Source organism: Camellia sinensis, chromosome 1 (genome assembly GCF_055761805.1).
Source record: "Camellia sinensis isolate YWXY chromosome 1, ASM5576180v1, whole genome shotgun sequence".
Classification (NCBI taxonomy): Eukaryota; Viridiplantae; Streptophyta; class Magnoliopsida; order Ericales; family Theaceae; genus Camellia; species Camellia sinensis.
The window spans coordinates 181386341-181413559 of NC_138961.1; the positions used below are offsets into that span (position 1 = coordinate 181386341).

A 27219-nucleotide genomic window follows, 5' to 3' on the forward strand; every position below is an offset into this window, starting at 1 on the left:
TTTTGAAACTATATACTTGTTAATAAATAACCCATAACAAACTTCTATAGCATATACATAACACAATTCTCAGACAAAAGAATACAAAGACTGTTTGGATCCAAGAGTGAAAAGTTAAAAGGAAGGGAAAAGCAACAAAATTTTTTAATCTCTCCCCATCCACAAATTCCTCTTCAAATCCAAGATCCAAGCCCAGCCTTAAGTCTGCAATGAAGTCCTCTTTCTCATACTAATGACATTGTAATCCTACATACAACCAACATGAAAAATAAAAAAAATAAATAACCAACTTTTCAGTTTTCCAGTAGAGAGAGTCAAGTCCCTCCTGAGTTCTTCATCCCCATAATCACCATCAAGCTTCGAAGACTTGTACTTCGCCTTCCATTCCTTTTATAAATACAAGAAACAGAGCACACTGTTATTAAAAACATGAAAAACATATCTAAGAACAGTAGGCCAACTTTGATCATCAAGAACTGTGGTTTTGTTCACTATGCCTCAAAACCTTAGATCTGTGCACAAAGAAGTTCATTCCACGTGTCGGGAACACCAGGTAAGCACCAATGCAAGCAATCATGTACACCGCTCGATGCTTTAATACTGTACCGTGACATGTGACTCTCATCCCTTAGTTGAGAAATAGCAGTTATATCCAAAATCTTGACCTTAGTACCCTTAACTGCCCCTTCAACAACAGGATCGCTTGATTTGTCTTGCGTAACTTTGCTCCCACCGGCCAACGGAGTCGTATTATCACAACTACCTCCAGTATTCCATTCCCCATTGAAGAAATGCCTCGGAGAGATTGTCCTAAAAAAAGCTTTAAGCCGTGGATGCCAAGTCATTTGCGAATCAACCCATTTGACGACATTATAAACCGTTAAATTCTTTGCATTCCCAATTTGTTGGAGCTTCCAATCTTGAAGCGGTTTTCCATTTAAATACATCACCCACCGGTTCGCGTTCATCTTCCCTCGGTTCCAATGGTGTCCCGTGTTAAGAACCAAAACGTCAAACCCATGGAGGAAATGTTCTAAAAAAGCTGCTGGACGGTCCAAATGCATCGCAAAATTGGTGGATGGATCGCTGATGTTAATGGGCTCGATGCCACATAGGGTTGCCGACCAATAGTATAAAATGGTGGTGTTGGTATGTGGAAACCAGTAAGCCCATCCATCCGGACGAATGGACCCATGAGGTTTTGCAAGACCATATTTCGATCCAACATCTTCAACTTCTGGATGCTCTTCACCGCCAGTGACCATGCACATGAAAGATTGGAACTGTTGCCTGCCCAAGGAATCGCCTACAAAAGCAATCGTTTTGTCCTGCATTCTGAAATATTAAGGGCAATGAATCAATCAAAACCGAGAACACACACAAAAAGAAAAGAAACAAAAAAATAATAAAAACCCTATTTTGTGCGGAACCAGATTGACAAAGTTCAGATTCACAAATTCATATCGAGGGATTTTTTTTATCAACAACAACGAAAAATTTATTAAATAAAAAATAAAAGGGCAATAGTGGGAAAGACGGACAACAAATCCGCCAAGTACAAGACAAAAGGAAGACAAAAAACTGAAATACAACTCAGCACGAACAACTTTTCAATCTCTAGAAATCAAAATAAAGAGATCCCCTTGAAAGTGGGTGCCGATGAAGCCCCAAAGAAGCAAAATAGCAAATTTTACGCCATAACCCCTTAAATCTTTTGATTTGTCCTCAAACACTCTAGAATTCCTTTTTAACTATATCGCCCACATAACCGCACAAAAAACACGTCTCCTCAGCCATGCCTTAGTATTAAGACTAAAAAAACCCAAAATCAATGAAAAATATATTAACACTATAAGAAGAAATCACCCAATCCAGCTCCGCCATAAAAATTACCTCCACCACAAGGCCAAAGCCACCAAACAGAGCAAAATAAATGATCAATACATTCCTCTGTAAGTTTTCTAAATGAAATTGTATATTAGACTGAATCAATAAAACAAAGAATACATCACTTATATAGAACTCTAATTCCTCAACCTAAAAGGAAAAGGGAGAAACCGAATATATACAATAGTCCCACACCCCCACTCAAACTCAAGGTGTGCTAGCAGAAAACACTGAGAGTTTGTCAAGAAGAAACCGAAATTGAAACTGAAACTGAGCAGTGGTGTGAGTCTTGGTGAAAAAGTTAGCAAGTTGCAGAGTTGAAGAGACAAAAAGAAGTGAGATAGACCCAGACTGCAGATGCTAATGAACGGAGTGACAATCAATCTCAATGTGCTTTGTCCGTTCATGGAAGACAGTGTTATGAGTATTCTGAATAGCACTTCAGTTGTCACAATAGAGACAAGTCGGAGAAGATTGAAGGACGCCCAAGTCAGATAAGAGACTACGAAACCAGACAATTTCAGCAGTAGCATGAGCCATAGCACGATACTCAACTTCGGCAGTAGAACGAGCAATAACAATTTGTTTCTTGCTTTTCTAAGAAATCAGGGAATCGTTGAGAAACATACAAAAACCAAAAGTGGATTTACGATCATTAACATCACCAGCCCAATCAGCATTAGCATTAGCATAAGCCACCAAGTCTAAGGAAGAAGTAGAAGATAATAGCAAGCCCTGAAAGATAGTACTGCGAAGAGAGCAAAGAATCCGAATCAAAGCAGCCCAATGTGTAGAGCGAGGAGCAGACACAAACTAACTAATCACATGGACAGCATAGGCAAGATCAAATCAAGTAATTGTCAGATAGACTAAGTAACCCACAAGCTCAAGATATAACATAGGATTGTCCAGAGGAACACCATCAGTAGGGTTGAGCTTCACATTACCCTCAATAGGGGTATTAGAAAGCTTAGTGTCAATAAGATCAGCACAATGGATAACCTCGTTCGCATACTTGACCTAGGACAGAAAGTAGCCCTTGGGAGAAGAAACCACCTCAATACCAAGAAAGAATCGTAATGGTCCCAGATCCTTCATTTCAAAAGTGCGGTAGAGATGTTACTTGACTTTAGAGATAGTAAAAGAGTCAGAACCAGTGATGATCATATCATCCACATATAATAATAGGGCAACAAAACTAGCAAAGGTGTGGAGGAGAAACAACACAGAGTCATGGGCACAAGGATGAAACCCAAGCTCAGTAACAGCTGTCTAAAAGCGATCATACCAAGCACGAGGAGATTGCTTCAAACCATACAGAGTACGCCAAAGATGACAAACTTAATGATGAAGGCCAGAGGGAGAGCACATGTAAATCACCTCAGTGAGATGGCCATTAAGAAAAGCATTCTTAACATCCATTTAATAAAGAGGCTAATGACGAACAACAGCAACAGAGATCAAAGTACGGATAGTAGTCATCTGGGTAACAGGGGCAAAAGTGTCCTCATAATCAATACTATATTCTTATGAGATACCTTTGGCAACCAAGCGAGCTTTATAGCGCTCGAGAGAACTATCAGAATGAGTCTTAACTTTATAGACCCATTTGTAACCAATCAGATTCTTGCTAGCAGGCAAAGGAACCAGCTCCCAAGTACTAGTCTTTTGTAATGCAGACAATTTATCCTCCATAGCTTGAATCTAATTAGGATCGTGATAGGCCTCCTTGTAAGACTGAGGTTCTAAAACAGAGTGAATAGCAAACAAAAACGTACAATATAAAGGAGAAAAACAGATTTTAGCAAAATCAAGTTTGACTACCTATTTACGAACGCGAAGGGGATACTTACAGTTAGCCAGATCAAGGTCGTCAGAAGTAGGAGGATCAGCAGCAGGGGCAGAGACAATTAGTGGAGGAAGAGCCTTGTGACGAGGATATACTAACAATGGAGGAGGAGAATGAGTAAGCGGGGGAAGAGGTTGAGAGGATGGAACAGACTCACGAGGTACATGTGAGCATATTATGGAAATATATTAATTAAATTGCTTGTATATTTTAGATTAATTGATTGTATATGTTTATTCTTATTTCCTATTTTAGATTAGGTTTAGATTTGCTATATATATCGGTTGTAATCTTTGTATTAGACACAATTGAATATACAGAAAATAATTCAGAAATCTTACATTGTATCAGAGCCTATCATTATTGTCTGAACCCAAGCATTGAAATCTGCCTCTCGTCATTGCTCCATCTTTGATTCTGGTTCGTCATCGCGAGGTCCTGCTCACAATCAAGTTCGCGAGGCCCTTCTCCATCTGTCTCTAGTCACGACGACTCGCCATTGACCATGCTTCTAGTTCACAACTCACTATTGACAATCAACAACCTTCATTTGGTCTATTCTCAGTCAAAACCCTAGTTTCGTGAATCACCAAGCCCTTTGTTTGAATTTCTGAAGCTCAATACATCACGACTTGTTTGACCTATATCGCAACCTCTGCTTCTTGCCTTTATCGCATCTGGTTTGCATCAACTTCGGCTTCTGTCTCTCTCGCAAGTGATCTCCATCCCACCTCGCACAGGTTGGTTCTCTCTCTTTGATCGACTGGTTTGTGGGTCATAAATCTCTGATTTAATTATTTTGGGTTTATTACTCTTTAACCCCTCAATTGTTTTTTGGTTATTACCCTTGACCCTAGTTTGGCTCATTTGTTCTGTTTTGGATTTATTACACTTGAACCTCTCATATCTTTGGTTATTACAATGTCTCTGGTTCTTGATGAGTGTGCCTTCTGCCATCAGAGAGGTCATTGGAATCATTTGTCCTAAGAAGGGACATCTGCTTACCTCGTCTTCTTAACAATTTCAGATCCAGGTCTGCACCCCTCCTCCTAGTACTTTTCAGCCTCCCACTAATTCTACTGCATCTGTTCTGGCTCCTAATCCTGATTTGGCTTCCTTGAGTGCTCAAATTAATCAGCTTTAGCATATACTATCTACTTCCCAACCATCCTCGTCTGCCTCCATTGTTTCCTCTCTTCATTCATGTTTGCTTGGGTCTTCTTCAAGTATCTCTTCATCTGTCTAGATTTTTGACTCTAGTGCCTCTCATCATATGACTCCCCATGTCTTCTTACTTCAAAATTGTACTCCCCATCCCTTTCCTAATACTGTTAATGCTACTAATGGATCTGGTATGTCTGTTATATCTGTTGGGTCTATCTTACCATCTACTATGTATGCTGTCTCTCTTCCATCTGTCCTTTATACTCCTTAGTTGTCTGTTAGTTTATTATCTATCAATCAGCTTGACGCCTCCGATTTTGATGTTATTTTTTCTTCTTCTATCTATTTTGTGCAGGATCGAATGTCCAAGTAGTAGATTGGGACTGGCTGTAGAGTTGGAGACTTCTATGTGGTGGAAAGCTTGCATCTGCCTATGACAAACTCTCCGACTACCTTTTCCTCTTTTCAGTTACATTCTCTGTCCAGTCCTTTCTACTTGTGGCACTCTCGATTAGGGCATTTTTCTGCTGATCGCTTACGATCTTTAGCTTAATCAGGTATACTGGGTAAAGTTTCTCCTAGTAAACTTACTGAATGTGGAGGGTATAAACTTGCCAAAATGACAGCCTTACCTTTTCGTAAAAGTATTTCTATATCTAATACACCGTTTTCTTTAGTTCATACTGATGTTTGGGGCCCATCTCCTATTCTCACCAAAAGGGGTTCTGTATGCTATGTGTCATTTGTTGATGACTACACCCGTTATACTTGGGTTTATCTTATGACTCATAAGTCCGATTTCTATCAAATATATCGTACCTTCCAGTCTATGATTACTAATCAGTTTAGGTCTACAATTAAAGTGTTACGGTCGGGCTTGGGTGATGAATATTTTAAAAATGAGTTTTGTGAGTATTTGGCCACTTTGGGTAACCATTCACCAAACATCCAGTACAGATACACCTACCCAAAATGGTCGAGCCGAGCGTAAACACCATCATCTCCTTGAGACAGCTAGGTCTCTTCTTCTCTTTGCCTCAGTTCCGGCTCCGTTTTGGGGGAAGGCAATTCTTACTACTGTTTTTTTTCTCAATCGCATGCCTACTCCCCTTCTTTCTAGTCAGTCTCCTTATGAGACTTTGTTCTCCCAAATTCTTAATTACTCCCTTCTTCGTGTGTTTGGGTTTGTTTTTTTGCCCTTCTTCCCTGCAAAGATTGGACCAAACTTAGTGCCCAGTCTGTCCTTTGTGTCTTTTTGGGTTATAGTCCTACTCAGTAAGGCTATCGATGTTACGACCCTGTTACGATTGGACTTAGGTGACAAATATTTTAAAAATGAGTTCTGTGAGTATTTGGCCACTTTGGGTAACCATTCACCAAACATCTTGTACAGATACACCTGCCCAAAATAATTGAGCCGAGCGTAAACACTGTCATCTCCTTGAGACAGCCAGGTCTCTTCTTCTCTCTGCCTCAGTTCCGGCTCCGTTTTGGGGGGAGGCAATTCTTACTGTTGCTTTTCTTCTCAATCGCATGCCTACTCCCCTTCTTTCTAGTCGGTTTCCTTATAAGGCTTTGTTCTCCCAAATTCCTAATTACTCCCTCCTTCGTGTGTTTGGGTCTGCCTATTTTGTCCTTTTTCCCAGTACAGATCGGACCAAACTTAGTGCCTGGTCTGTCCTTTGTGTCCTTTTGGGTTATAGTCCTACTCAGTAAGGCTATCAGTGTTACGACTCTGTTTCTCGTCGTCTTTATGTCTCCCGTCATGTTTCTTTTCTCGAACGTCTGCCTTACTTTCAGCTTCCTCCTACCACTACTTTGGGTTCCAAAGAGGATTTGGTTCATATTGATCCATTTCCTTCTGAGGTCCCTCCTGATGAGTACATCCCTACTGTTCCCCCTAACCTTGTTCCCTCTTTTTCCACTAAACCCCATGAATCTACTCCTTCTCCTTCTCCTCCTCCGTTAATTTATTCTCGTCGCTAGGCTCTCCCTCCACCAGTTGTCTCTACTCCAACTGCTGATCCTCCTGCTTCTGCCAACTTTGATCCTGCTACACACCGATATCCTACTCGAGAGCGTCATCCTCCAAACAGGTTAGGTTGGTCTAATACATGTTTTTCTACTTCATATCGTACTTTTTTGTCTGTTATTCACTCTTTTTCAGAACCTTAGTCTTACAAGGAGGCCTGTTAGGATCCCCATTGGATTCAAGCTATGGAGGATGAATTGTCTGTTTTACAGAAAATTAGTACTTGGGAGTTGATTCCTTTGCCCACTGGTAAGAATTTGGTTAGTTGCAAATGGGTTTATAAAGTCAAGACTCATTCTGATAGTTCTTTTGAGCGCTACAAAGCTCGTCTGGTTGCCAAAGGTTTCTCACAGGAATATGGTATTGATTATGAGACCTTTGCTCTTGTTGTCAAGATAACTACTGTCCGTACTTTGATCTTTGTCGCTGTTGTTCGTTCTTGGCTTCTTCATCAAATGGATGTTAAGAATGCTTTTCTTAATGGCCATCTCACAGAGGAGGTTTACATGCATTCTCCCCCTGGCCTTCACCATTCCTCTGGAAAGGTTTTTCGAATTCGACGTGCTCTGTATGATCTGAAGCACTCTACTCGTGCTTAGTATGATCGCTTTCAGACTATTGTTACTGCGCTTGGGTTTCATCCTTGTGCTCAGGACTCTGCTTTATTTCTTCTCCACACCTCTGCTTGATTTGTTGCCTTATTACTGTATGTGGATGATATGATCATCACTGACTCTAACTCTTTTGCTATCTCTGAGGTCAAACAGCATCTTTTTCGCATCTTTGAAATGAAGGATCTGGGCCCCTTGTAGTATTTTCTTGGTATTGAGGTAGCTTCTTCTCCCAATGGCTACTTTCTATCTCAGGCCAAGTATGCCAATAAGGTTATTCATTGTGCCAGTCTTACTGACGCTAAGATTTCTGATACCCCCATTGAGCTTAATGTAAAGCTCACCACTACTAATGGTATTCTTTTAGATGATCCTACTTTATATCGAGAACTCGTGAGTTGCTTAATTTATCTGACGGTTACTCACCCTGATCTTGCCTACATTGTTCACGTGGTTAGTCAGTTCATTTCTGCTCCTCGTTCTACACATTGGACGGCTTTGGTTCGGATTCTTCACTATCTCCGGGGTACTATATTTCAGGATTTACTGTTGTCTTCTACTTCTTCTTTGGACTTAGTGCCTTATGCTGATTTTGATTGAACTAGTGATCTCACTGATCGCAAGTCCATTTCTGGCTTCTCCATGTTTTTTGGTGATTTCTTGATTTCTTAGACGAGCAAGAAACAGACTATTGTTATGCGTTCCACTGCCGAGGCTGAGTACCATGCTATGGCTCATGCCACTGCTGAGATTTTTTGGCTTCGTTGTCTCTTGACTGATTTGGGTGTCCCTCAGTCGTTTCAAACCTCCCTTTCTTGTGACAACCGCGGTGCTATTTAGATTGCACATAACACTGTCTTTCATGAGCGGACAAAGCACACTGAGATTGATTGTCATTTTGTACATCAGCATTTGCAATCTGACTCCATCTCACTTCCTTTCGTTTCTTCGGCATTGCAACTTGCTGATTTCTTTACTAAAATTCACACCACTGCCCGCTTTCAGTTTCTTCTTGGCAAACTTCGGTGTTTTCTGCCAAAACACTTTGAGTTTGAGTAGGGGTGTGAGCATATTATGGAAATATATCAATTAGATTGCTTGTATATTTTAGATTGATCGATTGTATAGGGTTATTCTTATCTCCTATTTTAAATTAGGTTTAGGTTTGCTATATATATCGGTTGTAATCTTTGTATTAGACACAATTGAATATATAGAAAACAATTCAGAAATCTTACAGTACAGTGGAGAGGGGCTCAGCAGAAGGTGTAGTAGGAGGAGAAAAAAGAACAAGTTCATGGGAAACAGTAGAGCTATGAAACAATGTGAACCAAATCTTCTTTCAAAACTAGAGCAGTGAGAGGAGGAAGATGAAAGTAAGCTAGATGCTTCAGGAAGGCAACATGGCGAGAGACACAAAGGCGGCAGGAAAAAGGATCATAACAGCGATAGCCTTTTTGAGTAAGACTATATCTCAAAAAGACACACAGGACAGATTGGACACTAAGTTTTGTCCTATCTTTCCGGGCCAGAAGGACAAAACATGTAGATCTAAAAACACGAAGGAGAGAGTAATTGAGGAGTTGGGAAAATAGAGCCACATAAGGAGAACGACCAAAGAGTAAGGGGGTAGGCATACGATTGAGACAAAAAGCAGCTGTAAGAACAGCTTCCCCCCAAATGGAGTCGGACCAGAAGCAGAAAGAACGAGAGATCTAGCTGTCTCAAGGAGATGACAGTGTTTACGCTCAGCACGACCATTCTGGAACACGTCACACAATTGAGGTTGTAAACAATAATTAGTTCTTCTAAAACATGTCATTAGTATTAATTTTCTTATACATCTGCTTGGCAACACTTGCAAGGCTAATTTTTTAGATGATTGGCTTAAAAAGTTTCGAATAATTTGTAAAATTGTTTGGTGTAGTTTTTTGTTTAAGTTGTGAAAAAGATTAACCAGTTTGGAAAATAAGTTGTGAATTAGCTTTTTGGTATGTAATGCCCTTAGAAGAAGTTTTAAGTAATAACCTCATAAAGCACTTCTATGGCCTTTTTTATCAAACACGTGAAAGCTAGAAAAGTAAATCCAAAAGAGCACCTCTTTGGTAGGCTTTAAAAAAGCTAGTTTTTCCCCTCAAAAAAGTTGGCTAAGCTAATTAAGTTGAATTCAAAAAGCTTTGACGAGCATCCAACAACAGTTTTTTAAGCATCTCCAAGAAAGTGAGCTTATGAGCTCTACCAAACGGAACCAAACAAAAAACTAGCACAATTTCTTTCCAAATCACCTTATGTGAGTCAAAGAATGGTACATATGAAATATCAATGAGTTTATCAAAGTAAGACTTACAAGTTTAATCCCCAAAAGAAAGAAGCCACATCTTTTTATCACTAACTGTATTGTCCAAAGTAACACTCAAGAATAAATAGCAAAGAGGCAAATTCATTAACCTCACGATATTCCTAAAGAACTATAAATTCCACTAAATCATATTAGAATGAGATAAAACCATAGAAGCAATTGAGACATTATGATACCAAGACAAACAATACAAATGAGGAAACAAATGAGCAAAAGATACCTCGTAAAGCACATTCTCATAAACGAACAGACTATCCATTACCCACACTAAGATGAGTGAATGAGAAAAACTCAAAAGATTCTGAGAAATGAATTCCACAGAGATCAATAATTCCCCCAAACGACCACTTGAGTGTCACAACAGTTATCCTATAATCCACTCTTACTCTTGATCACTACATGCCAGGAATAAATAAGAGCTCAATAGTTGATATTTTATACATAGCAAATAGCATCTAATTTAATAAGAAAATAGTGTTGAGAGGAAAAAAAAAAAAAAACTGGGAAGTGTAGGGAGGCCTTTTCTATGCTTTTTTTGCTCAGTATTAAAATATTTTGAATTATCTGGACTACATTCATTAACAACATATGATATGATGGATTAAAAGGTTTGGTATACACTTGTGTGAACTTAAAAGAAATGTGAGTTTATATTAAGACTTCCCCAACAGTCCACCTTGTCAGAAGTAGCAGAACGGTCACTGTAATAGGCATAACAGGGACTGGATGGATATTAAAATGTGACAGATGAGAAGGGGACAAAACACTGCTTACCTTTTTAATAAAGCTGACCCTTCAAATTCCGGCATCTCACAGTTTTCAGGCTGCCAACGATATCCCTCATAAGAAAAATCTGTCCGTTGGGTCAATCTACATGCCCACATCTCTGATAACCATTGTTTACATCCAAAACCCGAATATAATGGTCTCCGGCTGTCTGCAACCCATCTGCCCTTGGCGTAGTTACAAACTGTTCATCAGGTAAAAAATTGGATAGCTTATACTAAGTTCAAAAAGACTGAAAATATTTTATTGAAGAGTTGTATGAATAGCTTTAGAGTTTGTGAATGTATTTTAGCTATAAATAAGCGAACTAAAACAACACACATTCCCTTCTCATCAATAGTTGACTGGCATTGTTTTAGACTGTCACAACCATCAATCACATTTCAAGAAATCATCCCATTATTTTAAAGACATGCTCACCAAAAATTTCAATCATGTCTTTGGGTTGTTTTGGGGAGTAGCTATTTTAGTTAGTTTTTTTTGGATTTTTACGAAAAAAATGTACAGGAAAGTAGAGAGAAGAGTTGACTTTTTTGTAGTGGCCTTTAGGCTATTTTTGCTACTTGCCAAAATAGCCCTTTAAACAATGGGTCAATCACTTAGACCTTGTTTGGGAAGTTGGCTATTTTAGTTGGCTATTTGACTTTTTGACTATTTTAGCTTAGCTAAAAAAGTAATGTTTGGGAAGTTGGTTGGTTTTTTTTTTTTTTTTGGTAGTTGATTTGATAGTTGTGAAAGAAAAAAGTGAAATGATTATGGGTTAGATGTGACATTTTGTCTTATTGACTATTTTAGCCTATTTTGTCTTTTAGTGAGCTATTTTGGCCCAACTCTCTTCTCAAGCAAGGCCTTAGTGTTGAGATTCCTAGCAAAAAGGCAGTCATTCCTAGTGACGAATAGATATTTATTGATAAAGCTACTGTTAGGGGTTAAAACTAGAAAGCCAGCAAACAAAAGGATACTCCCTCCCTCTCTCTCTCTCTCAATGAAATGTGTTATAAGAAGGCACAGGCTGCATCAATAAAACTATTTTTATGAACACCACCAATGAAGATATGTTGTGGACAATTCAAAAGGCTAAAGCTCGGAAGACTTACAAAGCCGTTGTAGCACAAAACAAGGGTGTATTAATGGCATTGAAGAGAAAGGGGATTATTAAACCCCACAATATTTGTGGCTATGTATGATTCCCAGGTACGATTTTTGTGGGATATGGGGATAAGAAATACATAGGAATTTGGATGGGATTGGTAATATCTGAGATATTAGACAGATTATATATACCATGGGAGTTCTTGTACTATGATTGGAGTAGAATATAGCATGGAATGAAAGGAGAGGATTATTTTTTACCATTGGATGGAGTGATGTGATTAATGATTAATCCCATGGGGTAGGATTACCAATACCATGAGGAGGTTTGGTATTGGTAATCCCCCCTGGTTTGGAGATAAACAATCATTTCCATCTCCACATCTCAATCCCATGTGCAAAACAAACAAAGGATTAAAAGGCATGGGGAAAACACACACACATAAATCAATAAATAAAAAGAAAGAAAGAACATGTGGACCCCACACATTTTTTAATCCCAACTCCCCCTCCAATCCCTCCTTGGTTGCCAAATCAAACAGGGCAACAATGTACAAATCGTCGAGTATGGTATAAAACCCTTGCTCAAATTAGTAAAATTCATCCAAGAAAATTCAGAGTTGAGTTGGGTAATATAATTTATGATTTTAAATATTTCATCGTAACATTTCTATTATAGACTAATCATCCTAGTAAAAAATAGTACTGGAAGAGGTGATAACATGGTCCAAACTATTTCTCAGAGAAGACTGACTGCCTAGTAGTAACCAAATGTTAAGTCAACAGAACTATCAAAGATGAAGTTATGATCACATGAGCACAAAAAAATCTACCTTTCTTCTCAAAAGAGGAGTTCGAAATTTTGTCGTTGTCCTTTCTGTCTAGAGACAATATGGCTGTGATATTCATTAGTGCAGTGTCAGAAGCTTGCTCTGTTTTGACATTGCTTATTCCATCTGACACTAGTGAATGTGAATAATCTTTTGAAGTGTGCTCCCTTGGGTTCAAAGACTCTAAAGGATTATCAGGATCATCCATGAGAAAATATGAGCCACAAAAAAAATCATTAACTATGATATTCATTAGTGCAGTGTAAGAACCTTGCTCTGTTTTGACATTTCTTGTTTCATCTGCCACTTGTGAATGTGAATAAACTTCTGAAGTGTGATCCATCGGGTTCAAAGACTCTACAGGATTTTCAGAATCATCCATGAGAAAATATGAGCCACAAATAAAAAATCATCAACTACAATATTCGTTAGTGCAGTGTACGAACCTTGCTCTGTTTTGACATTTCTTGTTTCATCTGCCACTTGTGAATGTGAATAATCTTCTGAAGTGTTCTCCCTTAGGTTCAAAGACTCTACGGAATCCATGAGAAAATATGAGCCACAAAAAAATCATTTAACTACGATATTCATTAGTGCAGTGTAAGAACCTTGCTCTGTTTTGACATTTCTTGTAACATCTGCCACTTGTGATTGTGAATAATCTTCTGAAATGTGCTTCCTTGGGTTCAAAGACTCTACGGAATTATTAGGATCATCCATGAGAAAATATGAGCCACAAAAAAATCATTAACTAAGCAAGTGGAAGCAGGTACAGAAACCAGATTACAACTAAAAATAACAAGGGTCGAGGTAGCGAGATAAGAGATAATGACCTATAATGTAAATGATGGTACCATAGATAATGCTGAACTGCAAAATGGATAAGTAAGCATTCAATCATAACTCATTGGGAATCTTGGGACATGACAAACTCATATTGTTGGCCCTCAAATGTATTATAAAATGATAAGCATAACAAATAGACAAAGCAGCAGAGTAGTGGTAATTTTAGCTAGAAATATTTCTTTATTTAAAAGGTAGCAACCAACCACAATCTTCAGTGCTTCTAGATGTCAACAAATAAAAGTTTCACTATTCAAATTATTCATGTTACTCTCTATATATATGACCGCCATGAAGTTTATTATATCAAGTCCTAATGAGACTAAAGAAAAAAAGAGTAAAAAAGTCTTAATTTCACCATAAAATCAACTCTCTTTGTTTCCTAGATGGTTTGATTGTTACAGTAATAATAAACCCTAAACATCATCCAATTAAGGTTTGAAGTTACTTTGCTAACAAATAATGTCATTTATACTTCAATCCAAAACTAAAGCAAGAAAATGTCTAGTTTGTTTTAACATATAGTACAGGCATTTAATTTTTAAGGGTTTAGGAAACTTTTTTAAGCCTAAAAGCAGGCCAGGTTTATCAATTTACTTTACAGAATCATATTCATTTGGACAGTCAAGGGTGTTGTTAGGATCCGAGAAACTACCAGTGAAAGTTACTTGGGAAATTTTTGGCTCGAGTAACTAATATGGGAGCAAGCTAAAAATTTGGAAATCTGGAATGTGATAAAGAGTTTGGAGGAGGGGTTTTTGAACAATTCATGTCTTGAAATTTCGTTCTTTTACTCTTTTTATTTCTTCTTGGGGCTTCATTTTGAGCCTGATATCTCTGGAATTTGCACAGCCAACCCAATTCTTTGTAATTACCAGTAAATCAAGCTTGTCAACTATCAAAGGGAAGGTGCTTCCAAATTTGTGATCTTGATAGGCCAAAAAGCTATTATAGCTAGAGGGAACATTGCTCGTGAAAGCTATATAGGCAATGACAAAACCACAGCTTGGTCCATGGCATTCCCATTCACAGTTTGAGCCTGTTTTTCTACAAGATAGAAATTTTCCAGCCAAAATCAGAATTTGAAAGTTTCAACTTTGGGCAAGTTCATTTTTGGCCCAGCTTCGTTTGTAGTTGCGAGCTTCACTACTCGGTTCAAATCAAAATGGACATTAAAATCAGTGAATCATTAAAGACAAAAGTGTTTTTCCAACTTCGTATTAAAGCAGATAAAAGGCTTCAGTTTTATTGGGGGGATTTCGCGAAGATATAGATAAAGAGGTGATGCGGTTGTTTGAGTTCATTGACGCAATGGGGAGGAGTCCTGCCTGTAGTAAAGGGTAGTGCAAAAGGGAAGGCCTAAAATACTAATTGAGCGGGAAGCTGAAAGGATTGGAGTGGACTGTGAATTACAGAACGAGACGGAGGGGGCCGGGGTGGGAAGAGTAAGGGGTTTGGGTCTTCACTCTTCAGTGATACATCATGAATTTGAAATAATTGGCTAGAATGTGAGGGGTTCAAACACCCCAGATAAGATGATGGTGGTCATAGCTCTCCTTAATGATTGGAAGGTTGATCTAATTACAATTACTTTCATGTTTTGGAAAATGTAAGGGGACAGTTTCTATAGAATCAATATAATTTAAACAGCTTGAGTAATGTTACTTCAATAAGTTGTTTACTAATACCAAGTAAAAATAAGAAGTTAGGGAAAAAAATACATACAAGCAAATAAACACACTAGGATACGTACATGCACGAAGCAGTTACTAACCTTGCGAAGGCAAAATGAACTCATTTTCTTCTGATAATGAATTAGTGAAAAGTGGGTTTTTCTCCCAAGACCAAAGAAAAATGGTGGTCAACAGAATAGAAATCAAAGTAAAAAAATAATGCCTCCCCAAAAATCTACTTATATTGCCTCCCTTCATCTCTGCATGAACACTCAAAAAACAGAACTCCGTCTCAGTCAAACCTCACAGCACTGCCATGTTTCTGCTAGGTGAGGACTTCAAAGTTCTTCAAGTGAAAGATTTTTCAGAAAGAAACCCTCATTGCTTTTAGTTGCAAATTGTTGAAAACTTCAGCTGAGGACATTGAAAAAGGGAAAACAAATGATCAGCTTAATTAAGATTCCAAATAAAGTACATACATGCAGTGTATCTTTAGTCATTATTATACAGACAGTAGTTTTTTTCACCTTTTTTAGTTGGAGAGGTGATAAAAGCTATGGCATTGGGTCATTGACTAGAATGTTAACTGTAATTAGTTCCCTGGTTGAGGAATACTCAAGGCAATGTTCACAGATGGATTTTACTCACAATATTGAAATTTCGTGGTTGACTCATGAGCTATGTTACACAGACTCAGGTAAGTATCAGGTGCGGGTTCAAGTGTTAGATCTTCCTAAACCTAAATCTTAGGATATTGGATATGCATCCAAAAGTTGGGAATGGATAAGGGGATACATCTTAAACACACACACACATATATGTATTGCATATTGTATAATCTTCTTAGATCAGATGTTATACATTATTTAAAAATGTACTTCAAATAAAATAGGATTTAGGAAAACATAGAATTTACATAATAGAAATGTTTTCTTTACTACCAAATGCGAGTGTCTTCTTCTTCAAACATCATACAAAATTAGAGGATCCAAATGTTTATATTCGGTACGGGTGTTGGACACATATCCCCCATGTTTACCCTTGTCATATCCAGTGGACACAAGTATGATGGGAGAAGTAGAAAAGTCCATGTAACACATCTTACGAGTATTAATTTAGACAATTAAAATTCTTGGTTGACTCATCATTAGTATCCACTTAAACATTTAATGATACCAATGACTTAGATCTAAGAAAATGCAAACCCATGCAGACAAGACACAAATACAATAGGAAACAAGCACTCTGACATGGAAAATTCTACAAAGATATAACATAGCGATGGCTATATATAAATATAATTCTTATACACATCAATTACACAAACATATAAATTTGATTAATACTCTAAAATTTTTGTAGTAGGAATTTCATAATTTCAAGGATGAAACTTGACAAATTCATTTTGATTAGGGAAAACTTCACTTTATCCCCTTGTGGTTTGGGCCATGTGTAATTTACACCCTTCTCATTTGCAAATAACCACATAACCCTCACGTGGTTTGTGGATTAAAATGCACACTAACTTTGGTTAACAAAATATGCAAATTGACATAAATACCCTCTTCTTCTTTGACTCTACTAATTAAATCTTTATATATATATACTCTGTTTTCTTTTTCCCATTGCCGCAAACCCCACCCCGCAGCTCATATGCACCCCAGAAACCACCACCTGCAACCTTTCTACCCCATTCCACCCAAGAGACCACCACTTTGCAGCTTCCCCAAATATTATGCTGAACTGATTGTCAGGCTCATCCAAATCTTCTTCTTCTTTTTTTTTTTTTTTTTTGAAAAAAAAATAGTTGACAAACCAAAGATAGCATCCATCCGAAACATCACTGAGCACAATCATCAACCCGCAGGGGTCCACAAGCCGAACATGAGGACTAGCCTTCCAAGTGCAGCAACCATTGCATTACACCCAAACCTAGCCACCGTATGAGCAACAACATTCTTGTTCCATCTTCCAAACTCCACTTGACACTCCACCAAATCAAAATACAATTTTTATGTGAAATCGTAACAAAATTCAAAATCAAAATCAAAATTTTAATTAAAATGAAGTAAGGAGGACCTGCATAATTGAGTTGCAGAGATCATTATTACTATCCTTATCTTCTTTCTTTTATGAATTAAACCTAGATACGGATATAATATATATACATATACGCACATTTATTTAGTTAATCTACCTCTCTCACCCAACCACCCCCTCTAGCTATCTCCCTCACCACTTCCTCGCCATCATTTCATGCCACTTGTTCTCCACAATTTTCATTGACACCCAACAAATCTTCCACCAAATTAGAGGAAATTTTTTTTTTTCCTTCTTCTAACCTACAAGAAAATGATTGTCCAATTATGTACAAAGAATTTTTCTATTTTTAATCAATTATATCTATCATACAATAGATCAAAAGTTGGTGTGGTAAAGTGGGTTGGAGTGAGGAAATAGAAAGAGAAATAGTAAAGAGAGAAAGAGGAAGAAGAATGGCATGTTTTTGTAAATTTAAGAATGTGCAAGGCGTATTTTGGTCTTAAAAAATAACCTACTCTCTTCATGGGCATGTGAACCTCATAGGCAATTAACTTGGACGGAAAAGTGGACAGTGCACTTTGGTCCACAAAACCAAACCACTTGGGGGTTACGTGGTCATGGCCAAAACCACAAGGGGGTGAAATTTGCCCTTCTGATTATTATGTATGTTTGACTTTACAATTTTGTTCTTTTATTATATAATAAGTGTCCATTGTTTGTTAGACTAGCTGCCATGTGATAGTTTCAATTTATGTTAAATAAAGAAACATTGTCCACTTTGGTTCGTGTTGGCATAGTATCCAAAATAGTAAAATTTATTTTACAATTACGAACACACTGATGAAATGTGTCTATAAGTGTCCATTTCAGACACTTGCAACTTCTTGTTTGTGTCTTCGAAATTTATGAGCCTTAAATATTTGGATCTAGTATGCATATCTAGAATCTTACTTATTGATCCAAAGATTTCTGGAAAGTTCCATAAACCTAAACCTAAGACGTGTGCTAAATATCACATTTTCATGTTGGACCCACTAAGTTTAATGAACTTTGACAATAAGATTTAATGATTCATGGTTTGTCTTTGTAAGACAAGGACCCAATGACAATGAATAATAAATATATAGAAACATGGAAACAATGGTTCTTGTATTCCTGCTGCCCAAGATACAAAATTGGGTACATTACACTTCAAGTTTAGCCCCTTGCAGTTAGGCCAAAATACATGGAACCCCTAAATTTACTTTGTGACATAAAACCCCTTGTGGTGAATACAAAGTAAAAAATAAATGGTTGTGATGGAAAAATTAAAACCACAATTAAGCTCACCCTCTCTAACCCCACAACCAACACCATCACTACCACTATCAATACCCAAAACCACAACCCCAAAACCACCATCACCACCACGGTACCATCAAACATCACCAGCCATCAACACGAGTCACCACCAGTGGCCCTCCTTGCTGCACCAACCTCCCCAACCCCGGTTGCTGCTCTCCCCTACCCCACTATTGTTCCTACCCCCAACCCATCGCACCCTTGTCGATCACTGCCAGTTCAAGTACCAATCCCGCTGTTCACTTTAGAAATGAGTAGCACAACAAGGCTCATAATCATATTAGACTACAGAGTCTACAAACCAACAAAGACTTTTGGCTCTAAAAGAAAAGAATATATATTTCAGTCAATTTTGTGCTTTCGATGGTTGGTAAAATTGGGTGGTCCTTGTTTTGGTGTATATGGTTGGGGTCTATGATCTTGAATCAACACATCAATTTTTTTAGTGATGAAAAGCTAATGGTGGTGGTTGCGTTGGTGAAATGGTGGATGAGTAGAGATGGTGTGGTGAGACAAGAAGAAGAGGAAGGAGAATAGTAGCCGAGCCAGACAGGGCTTCTTGCCTTGGTAGATGGCGGTGATGGTGAGAGATGACGAATGCAAAAGTTTACCACTCAAAAAAATGCACTGAAATCTCAATCTTTCTCTTTCTAAGAGATTTCTTCACTTGTGTTTGTGTTGTGGAAGATAGTGGTTAGGGAGGAAGAAGGAGACTACAGTGATAAGCGGAAGAAAGAAAGGAAAATGGGGGGAAATGTTTAAGGTTATAAATGTCATTTCACTATTTCAAAAATTCCAGTTTTAGTAAAAAAATCAATGTTTGGTGTGTCATGCTTATAAATTTTTAATTTATACAGAAAATGTCATTTTTTTTCACTGATATTCACCACATGGGGTTGTATCACAAATAAACTTCAGGAGGGCTCAAATATTTTTTAACCTGATCACAAAGAGGTAAAGTGTAATCTACCTTACCAAATTATACTTTCTTTTTATTCTTTCTTAAGCAATAGAATACAAAATCAGCACAGCGAAATTTGTATGCAGTCGACAAGGAATCATACCTACGTTTGATGATATGCTAGCACTTTGCCACCATAAACCCTCTTGCCAAGCATCATACATAAATTTAAATTCATAACTCCTATGAATGTCTAAGAAGAAGTTTTGTTCCCTTACATTGTCCCAAGTACAATTGCTACCTACAGTTTCTCAAATTCACTACATGAGACAGAACCAGCACCGACTATTATCTTTATTTTATCACATATTAGACAGATTTAGCACCCAAGATTGTAAACTTCAACAACTTCCCATCTTCACCATCCACATCACAACCATGTTTCTAAGTGAACCAAAATTATTAGGTATAATCCTAACCTAAAATCACAAATTGATAAAACATACAAACAGTAAAGTCTCACATTATTCTGATCATGAATATTAGACCGCATGAAAATTTATACTTCTTTCTAATAAGAAAATATATCCAAAATAATCCAATAATCTCTATATTAGAAGTAGAAAAATTACTCACATCTCATCTCATCACAAACTTAATTTTATATCTTCAGCACATAAATCAAACTTCTACAACCATTCTTCATGTCTCCTCCCAATCATAAAGTTCTGGTCCATATAAAATGAAATATTTTGGAAAACTTTAATTTTTTCTGGTATTGAGCTAGAAATTTCTAAACTAGTATACACAATTTTCAAATATGGTGCACAATCAACCATGAGATCACATCAATTCAAATTCTACAATTAATAGACAAGAATGCAAGAGTCATATTCCATAAGCAGAAAGGTCAAACATGACAACTTCCAAAGACTAGAGAATAGTGAACAACTAAATTGAAGTGAATCATACTCAAAACAGCCTCACCCCACCATAATAGACTTACATGCATTGACCTCCTTAAGCTATTTGCAATATTTTTGTTCCATAATGCTCAAGTGACTACATGAAATAATTCAAATTGCAAACCCCATTTTTTTACTAAATGTAAATATTAATAAGCAGATAAAGGAAATTATTTATAATGCAAGAGATGAGATACCCATTGCCTAATCATTAAAAAAGATTAAATATTTATATTAAATAAATAAATAAACATAAACCCAGATAAATTTAAACATTCAAATAACACAACCCAGACTGCGGCATTCATTTATAAAAATTTTAAAAATAAAAGCATACACAAGCTTGAGAGATCTACTAAGAACCCAAAAAAGTATAAAAAAACAAAAAAAAAATTAAAAAACCTGCATTTCTTCAAATTTCTGCTTATCAATGGTGTAGATCTGCTGAACCCCTTCTCTCGTTTGTAGTCTCATAGATCTATATATATATAGACAACATGACGGTGCAGTTTTGTGGTGAGAGGAAAGAAGGGAGAACGGTGTACTTCACGATTTGCTGTGCGAACCTCCACGGTAAGAGTCTGTGGGAACTCGATTATCAAGCAGTGGAAATATGACACTTACTTGGATGGAGAGGTGTTTTCGAAATTATGATATAATATGATGGGTTTTTTTGTAAAATTAAATATTTGTTATCTTATTCGAAATTGGGAATGAGGGACGTGGCGAGATATGATTTGCGATTGTACAAACCTGTGTTTGTGAAACATTGAAAACGACTGGGCTTGGAGATTAAATACAGTATCTGGGTGGAAAATTAAAAAAGATTAATAAATGCTGAATTAGATTCTCGCAAAAATAAAAATCTTACCTACCAACTACTCCTTAATAATGTTGGCACATTAATGCCGGTGTAGTTTAAATAAATAAAATGTTTATTATATATAGAATGGATTTCCCTTATTTTCAGGTTTGTTTTGGAAATTAGATAAAGTTGATTTTTTTAATTTTTTTTTAATGTATAAAAAAGTAGAGCGGCGATATGCCTTAAAAAAATTAAAAAGTCCAAAAAAATACTTTTAACCTCTTTGCCAAGAAAATGTGTGAAAATTTAATTGGATCAGACAATTGAGATTTTTTATTAGCAAGAGTCATTAAATGAAAAATAATATTTTGAAAATCGGATTGATAAACGAATCAAAAAAATAATTTGATGAAAGAGACACTATTTAACTACATGTGAACCGAAATTGAAGCATGATATTATCAATAATTTTATAATATATTTATACAAAAAATCAAGTTAGAAGGAAATAAAGTCTACATATGTAATTAAATAAAATGAAAGTATTAAAAAAATGATATAATATATATATATATATATATATATTTTGCATAATTAGCAACAAGTGCATGAATAATTTAGTAGATAGCATGTTACGATACATTCTGAAGGCCAGAGATTCGAATCATTTCGCCATCATAATATTTTGGCATGCCTTCTTTCAAACCCACTAAGTCACTAAGGCATGTCAGCAGTTCAAACAGGCCAAAACAAATTTGTACCCAAAACGGGTATTTAGGTTACTCATATCGAAAATTGAGCCGATTGACGATCTAGCCAATTCGGCTCGATTTTTAAAACCTTAATGGAAGATTCTTATTAGTAAGAGTTTATGAAAACATGGCACCATTAGTCCAATTGAAATTTCAACTAGAGACAAGCCATTCTCATATTGTGTATGTTCAATTGACAAGAGTTTTATTCATCAAATTCAATGTTCAAGTCTGATACTTCTCCTTTATTTAATATTTTTTGTTTTGAATGGAGAAATGGACACTTGGCATTAAAGAGGGATAGCTTTAGGATACCAGTGAGTTTGGCAAATAAACTGTTTGTTGGTTTATTTCTGTTGCATTGCCTCTTTATTTTTTTTACACTTCTTTTCGTAAAAAGTCAAAAAAAAAAAAAAAAAACCTAATCACTATAATTCCCTTTATCAACAATGCTACAGACTGACACTTTCATCATAATGATGTGGTAAGAGAGTTGGGTCCCATATCATTGAGTGTATAACAAATCAAAAGTCGGCACATATGACAACACATCATTTTGGGTACAATTATAGATATTTTTTGTTGGTCTTAAACATTTTCCTTCCCTTTATATAATAGTATTGTGGGTGTTGATTTTTCACCAGACAATCAAACAGGAAACTTAGCTGCAGAGCACGCGGCAGAATAGACTAAGCCAACCATCTGCCAACAAGAAAATGAGAATACTGCGGTGGTTCATCCACCTGGGGCCACTTCGACGATCAAGTCAACAAACGTATCTCTCAAAAATATCAAATAAGTACTCAATGCACAAGTCAAAGCATCACAAATAAAAGCATATCTTATACCCACAGTGGTACCTCACTTTTATAATGGTCAGTGTCCAACTTCCCCTAGAAGTCTCACTTCATAGGACTTTATCCTTTACAAGAATAATATCTATCACAACTCACACTATTGCAGATTAAGATGAACTTCCTTAAGAGTCTCATCTCTATCCAAATAGGTAGCTTGATATCATCTAGGACTCTAGTCCTCTATCCAAATATCTCGGATTCCGGTATTACCGCACCATTTCTCAGTACCATGGTTGCCCACGTGGCACCATGGCTAACAACCTCAGCCACGTGGACTACTAAAAAAATGTCCCCATAACTGCCCCTAGGTTCTATCACCTCGGCAACCTGAGGTAATGGAACCTGCATCGTTACATCTTTCAACATGTCGGCTAAATAACATGCTAGATATACTTTTTCGACCAAAATCATGACTTACCAACGTAAAGAAACAAGGACTCAAATGTCCACTCGTCTAAAATCAAGAACCAAGAACCATCATGTTCTCTCTCATCCAGGTCCAACATCTTGACAGAGATCGCACTATTAGTAGAGATCATGACTTGTTAGTTCAAGAACATCAAGATCCTAGTATCAACTCATTAGGAACCAAGAATAACATCTCAACCAAGATCACATGTCAATCAACATCAACATCTCAACTGAAATCATCGTCTCAACTAAAATCAACATCTCAACTGAGATTAACATGTTAACCAAGATCAACATCTCAACCGAGAACGTCATCTCAACCAAGATCGTCATCTCAACCGATATCATCATGTTTGGTTCGCCCAAACGAAGCACTTTAGGCTTAACCTTAGTGCATTGAGAGTACTAACTACCTCGCATTTTCTTACAAACTGACCAAGTCATGACCAACTTCGCCTTGTTTTGTGCCAAAACATCGCAGACTTAGTTCAACCCTACCGTCCTGGCAAGTCTAAGTTAATCGTCATGTTTCATGCTGAAACATCGCAGACTTAGTGCAACTCTACCGTTATGACAAGTCTAAGTTAATCGTCATGTTTCATGCTGAAACATCGCAGACTTAGTTCAACTCTGCCGTTATGGTAAGTCTAAGTTAATCGTCATGTTTCATGTGAAAACATCGTAAACTTAGTTCAACTCTGCCATCGTGGCTAGTCTAAGTTATTCATTATGTTTCATGCCAAAATATCGCAAATTTAGTTCAACTCTACTATCGTGGCAAGTCTAAGTTATTCGTCATGTTTCATACCGAAATATCGTAAACTTAGTCCAACTCTACCATCGTGGCAAGTCTAAGCTATTCGTCATGTTTCATGCCGAAACATCGCAAATTTAGTTCAACTCTACCATCATAGCAAGTGTAAGTTATTCGTCATGTTTCATACCGAAATATCGCAAACTTAGTTCAACTCTACCACCGTAGCAAGTCTAAATTATTCGTCATGTTTCATACCGAAATATCGCAAACTTAGTTCAATTATGTTCGCCACCAGTAAGTTCTGATCTTTTCAAAATTGTTTTCCTAAGTTGAACTCCTGTCTTCTCGGACCTACTCATCTAGACTAAGATCTTGTCTTCTAGGATCTAGGATATTCTTACTTAGGCTGAGCTCTTATCTTTTCAGACCAACTCATCTAGAGCGAGATCTTGTCTTCTCAAACTTACTCATCTAGGCCGAGATCTTGTCTTCTTGGATCTGAGATTTACTCACTTAGGCTAAGCTCTTGTCTTTTCGGACCTAATTATCTAAGTCGAGACCTTATCTTTTAGGATCTAAGATCTGCTCACTTAGGTTGACCTCTTGTCTTCTCGGACCTAACCATCTAGGCCGAGATATTATCTTCTCGGACTTGGGATTTGCTCACTTACGCTCAGCTCTTGTCTTCTCGGATCTAATCATCTAGGCTGAGATCTTGTCTTATGGATCTAGGATCTATTTACTTAGGTTGAGCTCTTGTTTTCTTAGACCTATTCATCTAAGTCAAGATCTTGTCTTTTGGGATCTGAGATCTACTCACTTAGGCTAAGCTCGTCTTTTCGGACCTAATCATCTAGGCCGAGATCTTGTCTTTTGGGATCTAGGGTCTGCTCACTTAAGCTAAGCTCTTATCTTCTCAGACCTAATCATCTAAACCGAGATCTTATCTTCTCAGATCTAGGATCTGCTTACTTAGGCTGAGTTTTTGTCTTCTTGGACCTACTTATCTAGGTCGAGATCTTGTTTTCTAGATCTGGGATCTACTCACTTAGGTTTAGCTCTTGTCTTTTAAGACCTAATCATCTAGGTCGAGATCTTGTCTTTCTAGGATCTGTTTACTTAGGTTGAGCTATTGTCTTCTCGGATCTAATCATCTAGGTTAAGATCTTATCTTCTGGGATATAGGATCTGTTCATTTAGGGTGAGCTCTTGTTTTTTCGACTTATTCATCTAGGCCGAGATCTTATTTTTGGGGATCTGAGATCCTAGGCTGAGCTCTTGTCTTCTTGGACCTAAACACCTAGGCCGAGATTTAGCTCTTGTCTTCTTGAACCTAATCGTTTAGGCTAAGATCTTGTCTTCTAGGATTCAGGATCTGCTCACTTAGGTTGAGCTTTTTTCTTTTCGAATCTAATCATCTAGGCCGAGATCTTATCATCTGGGATATGAGATCTGCTCACTTATGCTAAACTCTTGTCTTCTCGGACCTAATTATCTAGGCTAAGATTTTATCTTTTGGGATCTATAATCTACTTACTTAGACTGAGCTTTTGTCTTCTAAAATCTAATCATTTAGGTCGAGATCTTGTCTTTTAGAATTTCTAAAGTAGTATACGCATTTTTAAAATATGGTGCACAATCAACCACGAGATCACATCAATTCAAATTACGCGCATTAAAACTTCCAAAGACTAGAGAATAGTGAACAACTAAATTGAAGTGAATATACTCAAAACAGCCACGCCCCACCATAATAGACTTACATGCATTGACCTTCTTAAGCTATTTGCAATATTTTTGTTCAATAATGCTCAAACTACATGAAATAATTCAAATTGCAAACCACATTTTTTTACTACATGTAAATATTAATAAGCAGATAAAGGAAATTATTTATAATGCAAAATATGAGATACCCATTGCCTAATCATTGAAAAAGATTAAATATTTATATTAAATAAATAAATAAACATAAACCCAGATAAATTTAAACATTCAAATAACACAACCCAGACTGCGGCATTCATTTATAAAAATTAAAAAAATAAAAGCATACACAAGCTTGAGAGATCTAGTAAGAACCCAAAAAAGTATAAAAAAAACAAAAAAAAATTAAAAAACCTGCATTTCTTCAAATTTCTGCTTATCAATGGGGTAGATCTGCTGAACCCCTTCTCTCGTTTATAGTCTCATAGATCTGTATATATATATACTAGTGGGTGGCACACACTATGTGTGTGCAATTTAAATAAGTAGGAATAAAAAAAAATAATAATGAAATTAATATTATAATGTGTACTTAGCTTAAGTGGTATGAGTCCTCGTACTTAAATCTATGGTGATGGGTTCAAGCCTTGCCCATCTCTTTGTTTAACTTTTTTTTTTTAAATAAAAAATACTACCACATGACATGAGGAGAGTAAAGCTTCAAGATACCAGAAATTGTGTTCACTTTATAATAGACATGAGGAGAGTAAAGCTTCAAGATACCAGAAATTGTGTTCACTTTATAATAGTACTAGTGGGTGGCACACACGATGTGTGTGCAATTTAAATAAGTAGAAATTAAAAAAAATAATAATGAAATTAATATTATAATGTGTACTTAGCTTAAGTGGTATGAGTCCTCGTATTTAAACCCATGGTCATGGGTTCAAGCCTTGTCCATCTCTTTGTTTAACTTTTTTTTTAAAAATAAAAAATATTGCCACATGGCATGAGGAGAGTAAAGCTTCAGGACACCAAAGTTCCTGTTCACTTTATAATAGTATAGATAGATAGATAGATAATGTAAATATGCAGAGATAGAGACGAGACGGTGCAGTTTTGTGGTGAGCGGAAAGAAGAGATAACGGTGGAGTTCACGATTTGCTGTGCGAACCTCCACGGTAAGATTTTATGCGGACTCGATTATCAACCAGTGGAAATATGACACTTACTTGGATTGAGAGGTGTTTTCGAAATTATGATATATATGAGGGGTTTTTTTGTAAATCAAATATTTGTTATTTTATTCGAAATTGGGAACGAGGGACGTGGCGAGATATGTTTTGAGATTGTAAAACTTCTGTTTGTGAAACATTGCAAAAGGACTGGGCTTGGAGATAAATACAGTATCTTAGTGGAAAATTAAAAAAGATTAATAAAAATAGTAGTGGCTGAATTAGATTCTCAGAAAAACAAAAATCTTAACATACCAACGGCTCCTTAATAACGTGGACAAATTATACTAATAGTCTTTATAATTTGAGATTCGTGTCA

At 36.8% G+C, this 27219-nt stretch overlaps 1 protein-coding gene across 9 annotated transcripts; it reads right to left on the reverse strand.

The window, feature by feature from the left end:
• TBL14 (TRICHOME BIREFRINGENCE-LIKE 14) lies at positions 1-26147 on the reverse strand. Of its 9 annotated transcripts, XM_082889885.1 has the most exons (10): positions 20779-20831; positions 20048-20139; positions 15228-15540; positions 13444-13480; positions 13219-13305; positions 13057-13143; positions 12881-12967; positions 12614-12793; positions 10677-10872; positions 1-1335 (listed from the first exon to the last, which is right to left on the reverse strand). In XM_082889885.1, the coding sequence occupies exons 3-10, from the start codon at positions 15249-15251 to the stop codon at positions 507-509; spliced, it is 1527 nt and encodes a 508-aa protein (XP_082746011.1). In that variant the 5' UTR covers positions 15252-15540; positions 20048-20139; positions 20779-20831; the 3' UTR covers positions 1-506. The 9 variants fall into 9 exon arrangements, with proteins under 9 accessions (XP_082746011.1, XP_082746014.1, XP_028111883.1 ...); XM_082889888.1 differs by lacking the exons at positions 20048-20139; positions 20779-20831 and adding an exon at positions 26080-26147; XM_028256082.2 differs by lacking the exon at positions 13444-13480 and having other exon boundaries at positions 20779-20998.
• Positions 26148-27219: the final 1072 nt, after the last annotated feature.